Consider the following 6,986-nt stretch of genomic DNA (forward strand, 5'->3'; position numbering starts at 1 on the left):
AAGTGGGCATAGTAGCCAAAGGGTTCCTGGCTGGTAGTTGGAGCGACCAAGAAACCTGAGAATTCTGGGTCACAAGTCGGAAAACTACGACTGGGGTGACAAAAATAGCTCCTGATTACCAAACTAGTACAGGCACTATAATCGTTGTCTTAGCATTGTATCAAGTTTATCAATCTAGAAAGTTTTTTTTTTTTTTTTTTTTTTTTTTTTTTTTTTTTTTTTTTTCAGGAAACTTCGACATTTGGTCCAGTGTCCTATAATGGTGCCATGATTGCTCATTATGTGTATCTTATAGTATTTGCGCTGTTACTATATACATTGATTCTTATTGGCTATTGGACAAATGCAATATTCTCTATAAGCGGAAAAAATCTTCTGGAATAACGATAAGAAATCAGGATCATAGCAAAGATTACTTGAAAATTATTATATTATCAAGATACTTTATTTCCATCACTAGAATTCTCTCTCTCTCTCTCTCTCTCTCTCTCTCTCTCTCTCTCTCTCTCTCTCTCTCTCTCTCTCTCTCTCTCTCTAAAAACAGGTTTAACCTAACGTGCAATCCTCGATATAGCTTTACCATTTCCCTGAAGTCATCTCCTGTTTCAAGATTTGATGAGTATATTTCAGGATTAATAATAACTATGCTTAGCATTCCATCTAAGATTGATAGTCTTTTTCTTCATTTTTTTTTCTTGACTGAATAAAACACTCTCCCTTACGTCAGATGTCCAATACCGAATGGCAATCGCTGTCTTAATCATTCTAAAACTAAAACATATTTGTATTCTTATTTTAAATCCAATATTGACATTGGTTTATAGTCATCAGTGAGTGGAGCAGTTACTTTTTGTATTTAACTAAAATATGAAATCTGTTAATTTTGTTTCATACAAGCTAAAAATCATTCAGATATAAAGAAATATTTTTTGCTAGCAATGATATAATTATAACAATATCTTGCATCAAGATATGTATTCGATATTTTCTTTTTCCTTTGTCATTTTTTTTTAATCGATAACCATTTTCTCCCTCCTCTTCCAGGTTCTTTGGTTATGGTTCCTGTGCTATCGACTGGAATGGGAATTTCGGATAACTACCTAGCCATCTTGGGAGCGTCGGCCAGCATCCTCGATTACATCCTGTATGGTTTAGTCTCTGAGGAATCTTACTTCCTCGTTTGGATAGGTAAGGAGGAAATAGTTTCCTTTGCTTAACCATACTCATCCTCGAGTTAGAATTCCCCAGCTTTGAATCATTCTTCAGCAAGAAACCATTCCTTGTAGATATTCATCTTTGAAGATTGCTCTATAAACTAAAGCCGTCTGAAGTATATATGAAATTTCATACCCCTTTAATACCCAAGATGCAAATTCCACTATTAACTGTGCTTCTGATAATAGTAAGGACTCCGTATAATATCAATGAATTATCATTCACCATTACACGATACTTTCAGCTCCTTGTGTTGCTCTGCTAGTGAACTCCTGCTCCATAGCTATTCGCTCCATGCTCTCCAAGTTCGTCATGGGAGATGAATTAGGTAACTATCTTGTGCTGCACATTTTAGAAAACAATTATGATTAGATTCAGTGTTAAGAAATTATTCTGTTATTTCATTGATGATAAATAAATAATACGAATAAGAATGAACATGCATTATAATATATATATATATATATATATATATATATATATATATATATATATATATATATATATGTGTGTGTGTATGTGTGTGTGTGTATATACATTATATATATATGTGTATATATATACATACATACATATATATATATATATATATATATATATATATATATATATATATATATATATATATATATATATATATATATATATATATACAGTGGCACCTCAATATGCATCTGCTTTGAAATGAGTCCAATATGGTATATGTCGCATTTGGACACGAAAGAACTGCCTTGGTAAATGTCCATTATTTTTAATATAATTTATGTGCTCGAACTTATATGGGTCCAAATAAGTCACAAGGTCCTATACTCACGCTTGAAACAAAGCCACAAGCGCCATTATGTGTGTAGCTCTTGTTTAGTGGACAAGCCCCACAATAACTCATTGTAAATGTTCACTTGATTTTCTATATTTTTACATAAATATTTGGGGAATTTATTAATCTTAGTCCCTAAGAAAATTAACGAGAGAGCCAAGCAACAAAGAAAATAGAGAGGGTCACTATTAATATATATGTATATACACTTATTAAAGATTTGTAACTAAGTCACTTTTGACTTTTTATACCTGCAATTATTAATCCCTTTATAATTAAATCACTTTTCCAAAAAGGAACTATACATAAAAAGTGCATTTTCATTGGTAAGGATTTGAAACGATATCATTTGGCTTTTATACTGGGATGGCAGTAATTCGCCTATTCAGCCATCAAATGTGTTTGTGTGTTGTGCGTGTTTATGCATGTACAAGGAGAGTAGTCATACATGCATATAGGCTCAATGCTTCAACATTTTTTTTTGGCAGGCAAAGTGTCCGCTGTAATGGGAGCCCTAGATGGTGTTATGCCCATGATCAGTTTCTCTCTCTACACATCAGTCTATCACGCTACTGTCCAAACCTTCCCAGGAGCTCAGTTCTTCTTTGGCGCAAGTTCCAACATTCTGATGACAATCTTTTTCTTGTAAGAAAACTGCTTTTTTACAATATTGTAAATTTAAGTTAGTTTAAATATTGTATATCTAAAGAATATTCAAAATTACTTGAATTGTTATACCATGCATTATTTTGTGGGAAAAATTTATATAGTTAGTGATGTGACAACTATGATCTTTTGTTGAAATCTAATACTATCTAATTTTTCAGAGTAATCATCATCTCAACTTCATCCAAAAGTTATAGTATCGATGACCTTGATGTTCCCGAGGGGACGGAGGCTGTCCGACCAACGGCATTGCGCCTGTACGATGATGACCTCCATCACCAAGTCATGGTATCGCCTAACGTTGAAAGGGAAAAGAAGGATACTATGAGAACATCGGCTATCTTGTCTGGAATCAACTTCCATTTGGGTACGCCCCAGCCAAGAAAGAAAAGAGATATAGTCCGCGAGCGAGAGCTTACAAGTAATGACAAAGGTGTAAGTGCTATCCCCATCAAGATTAAAGAGGATCAGATGTACACCGAAAATGAGACTCCACAACTACAGAGAAATTTGGCAGCAGTGAAGATCCCTGCATGCCGAAATGACTCTGTTGGCGGTGTCCACAATCCAGCTTATGTTGATACTGAGGATTTACCCCAAGTGACGCCTGAAACGGAGCAATTAGAAGTGATCTTGACAGTTAAAGAATTGCCTGCTAGAGATTATAAAGATACAGATGATACTAAACTATACTGATATCTGGTGGTGGTAAATATAGAAAAGGCAATAGAACTCCGTGACACTATAGTTAGGGCGTATCATAATTACTATTTATGGTTCATTTGACACTTGGGTACTCTGTGATAAACAACTCCTTAAACACAATAGTGCGTTTTAGTACTGCTGGCAGTGTGATATAAGGTTAATTTAAGTACCTCTAGTGTAATTCTTTATGTCTCCTATGTAAGGTTATATCCTGAAAAGTGATGCAATTGATATACTTAAATACCTCATCATATCTTCTCTAATTTCTTCGCCAACTTCCCATGACATTGATATGATCTCTTGAAGACATTTCTATGATTGTTTAATGACATGTTTTTTTTTTTTTTTTCTATAGATATACTTATTGAACTTCATGTTGCTTATTTTTCTCATTCAAATTCATCATCTTTCCCCGTTTTGCCGAAGTAAAACTAAAGTGGATAACTAACAAAGGTGGTGGTTCACTTTGCTTAATAAATAAGTGTAAATCCTACCCCAAATAGTTTACTAACATCCTTATATATAGGCAGATTCCATCTGCTCTTGAACTGTGTATGTAAAATTTCGGAAAAGTGCTTTGAGATATTATTTGCATTATACTCCCAATTTTAATTATTCTATGGCATAGCTGTTAGTGATTACATCACTATTCCCAATGTAACTACTCCCAGTAAAATAGCAAAATATAATTTCGTGCAATGAAATGTAACTTAATAATGATAAAATCGCCCTATTTTTCTAATATAAGAAAATCTCTGTAGTGGTAACTCACTTGAAAAGTTTTTGCAGAAACCGTTATACCATATTACTGTTAACTTCAATACTTCAGTTGTGTTTCTGTAGACGTGAAAAATTCAGTGAAAGTGAAACGAAGTTTTAAGTCATGTTTGATATTCTAATCAATTTTCACTAAAATGTGGTTACTACGCCAAACATGACATTGGCTGAAGAAATGTAGTATCATGAAAATTTACATCCTCACTAAACATCATATAATGAAATGAAGGAGCTGACTTTTGTAGTCCTGGACTGGTAAATATTTCCACCATTCCTGAAATATGACTGTTTCGTTTGCCTGTAGAAAAACTTTCGACAGTGTTTTTGAATGTATTAAAAGAACATTGAGTGTAGAGTTGCTATTTGTATTTCAAGAAAAGAGTGTATTGTCACCCTGTAAGACTTCCTGAGATGTTTATTCATCCAAGCTTGGGTTGTATAATAGTTTTATTATCATAAAACTTCATATTTTTCACTGAATAATACTAATAACACTCATGTTAATTGATCAAATTTTTCTTTCAATACTTAAACCTGTATTCATGTTTTCCCTTTTGTATGAATATTTTAGCATATTTAACATTCTTCTCTATTTGCATCCTAACCAATATGTTATCCACTAAGTAATAATGCTATCATATCGACCTTGCATTTACTTGATAGCACACGACTTCATTCTTTCCTCATAAAAATGAAACTTTAACTATATAACCATTGCTATTTCAGATTCTCTCCTTGATTATCATGTCTTGTGAAAGCGCAAACTTTCGTGAAGCACAGATAATCTCAGAAAGCGTTTGAAAGGAAAAAATAAATGCGATTTTAAATATCAAAAGCTACGAACATTTGTCTGTAATTGCAATCTGTTGACCTGTACCATTTAAAACCCTTTCTGATTTAAGAGTTATTTAGGTGATAAAAGAACAAAATGCAGAAAAGTTATACTAATTGATATTAACAATATTTTTGCGAAAAGACGCAGGTGAACACGATGCTGTTATAGCCAACTGTGCCAATATCATTATCAGATGTACTGTCGCTAGTTTTGCTTGTTTTCCTCTTCTTCTTTTTTTAATTATATGACTAAACCCAAAGTGGAGCGCCAAAGTCTAGTCACTGATTAAACCTTTAGACAATTCTCAAGATAAAAAAGAAGTTTGTAGATTGAAGATTTTGATAATGTAAATAGTCTCTCTCTCTCTCTCTCTCTCTCTCTCTCTCTCTCTCTCTCTCTCTCTCTCTCTCTCTCTCTCTCTCTCCTTAAAGCTTGTTCAGACAATCTACAAGTTTCTGAAAATAACCTTCTTGATCCTGTCATTTTGTAGTTCTAAGCAATAGCTCATGTAATTACAGTTAGAGATCTCTTTGTATCTTTTATATCGAATAAAAATAGTTAGTATATGATAATATTTTTCATTTTCCTTTTTAAATAGTGATTATAAAGGATTTTCAATATTTCTGTAAAGTATATTCTAAAAATATTAACTTTAAGATGAAATAAAAACACTACAGTAGTTGGTAAAAATTTGAAGTTCAGATGTTCCCACATTTTTTCAAGATAATTCATTTTTTTATATATATGTATATATATATACATTTTCCTGTAACTATGATACGAAATCTGAGTGGAAATTTGTATGCCATTCATTTTCCTGACTAAGGTTTAGCCACTTAGTTTAACGAGCTCAAAAAATCCCGTTGTCTATCTTAAAACAAAAAAGTCTTTAATCTGCCTTGTTAGATGTACATGTTTCATGACACTGCAAAAAATAAAAATTGCAATCTAACGCATTACAATTCAAATATTTTTCAGTATATTTTCCTGTAACTATGATACGAAACCTGAGCTGAAATTTTTATGACATTCAGTTTCCTAACTAAGTTTAACGACCTCAAAAAAATCCTCTTTTCTGAAATAAAAAGGCTTTAATCTGCCTTGTTAGATGTACATGTTTCATGACACTGCAAAAAAAAAAAAAAAAATAATAAGAAATTGTAATGTAATGCAGTCGTGAGTTCGTGTCCATGATTATAACCCGAGAATAGTCCATTATACCCAGTTTAAAAAAAAAAAAAAAAAAAAAAAAAAAAAAAAAAGGACACCATTTTTACACCGTAAGAAAAAAAGAAGACGATCACTTAATTAGGTGGTCATTTGAAGTTATTGCTATTTACGAGGCCAGCTCTGTAAGAGTCGAGTTTGTCTCATTTGGCTGGTTAAACCCCCCCCCCCTCACCCCCCCCCCCCCAACCCACCCCTTTAATAATGAAAATGCTGTTTACGAGCGTTATAAATCACATGTGATTATGCTTCGCTCTCAGAATTGAGATTTGTATTCATTGCCATTATTGCTTAATTAGTCTTCTAATCCAGAAGACTATTATCATTATTAATAGCTAAGCTACAACCCTAGTTGGAAAAGCAAGATGCTATAAGCCCAAGGGGCTCCAACAGGCATAATAGCCCAGTAAGGAAAGGAAATAAAGAAATAAATAAACGATACGAGAAATAATGAACAATTAAAATGAAACAATTAAAACAGTAACAAAATCAAAACACATATTTCATGTATAAACTACTGTATAAAAAGGCTTATATCATCCTGTTCAACATGAAAACATTTGCTGCAAGTTTGAACTTTTGAATTTCTATATTAGCAATTCTGCTCTGAAGTGTATTTCTTTCGCCTCACGTAGTGTAACATAATTCATCATCATCATCATCTCCTCCTACGCCCATTGACGCAAAGGGCCTCGGTTAGATATCGCCAGTCGTCTCTATCTTGAGCTTTTATTTCAATACTTC

The 6,986-nt window shown here is 32.8% G+C and overlaps 1 protein-coding gene across 1 annotated transcript in view; it reads left to right on the forward strand.

Annotated features, from left to right (window-relative positions):
- LOC137642047 (probable peptidoglycan muropeptide transporter SLC46) overlaps positions 1-5,559 on the forward strand; it is a 38,350-nt gene extending 32,791 nt beyond the window's left edge. Inside the window, exons 4-7 of the mRNA XM_068374609.1 lie at positions 1,045-1,188; positions 1,460-1,543; positions 2,521-2,677; positions 2,860-5,559. Of these exons, the coding sequence (XP_068230710.1) occupies positions 1,045-1,188; positions 1,460-1,543; positions 2,521-2,677; positions 2,860-3,394 (920 nt within the window). The 3' untranslated portion in view covers positions 3,395-5,559. The remainder of the gene's footprint in view (positions 1-1,044; positions 1,189-1,459; positions 1,544-2,520; positions 2,678-2,859) is intronic.
- The last annotated feature ends 1,427 nt before the right edge of the window (positions 5,560-6,986 follow it).

This window comes from Palaemon carinicauda, chromosome 6 (assembly GCF_036898095.1).
Source record: "Palaemon carinicauda isolate YSFRI2023 chromosome 6, ASM3689809v2, whole genome shotgun sequence".
NCBI classification, from domain to species: Eukaryota; Metazoa; Arthropoda; class Malacostraca; order Decapoda; family Palaemonidae; genus Palaemon; species Palaemon carinicauda.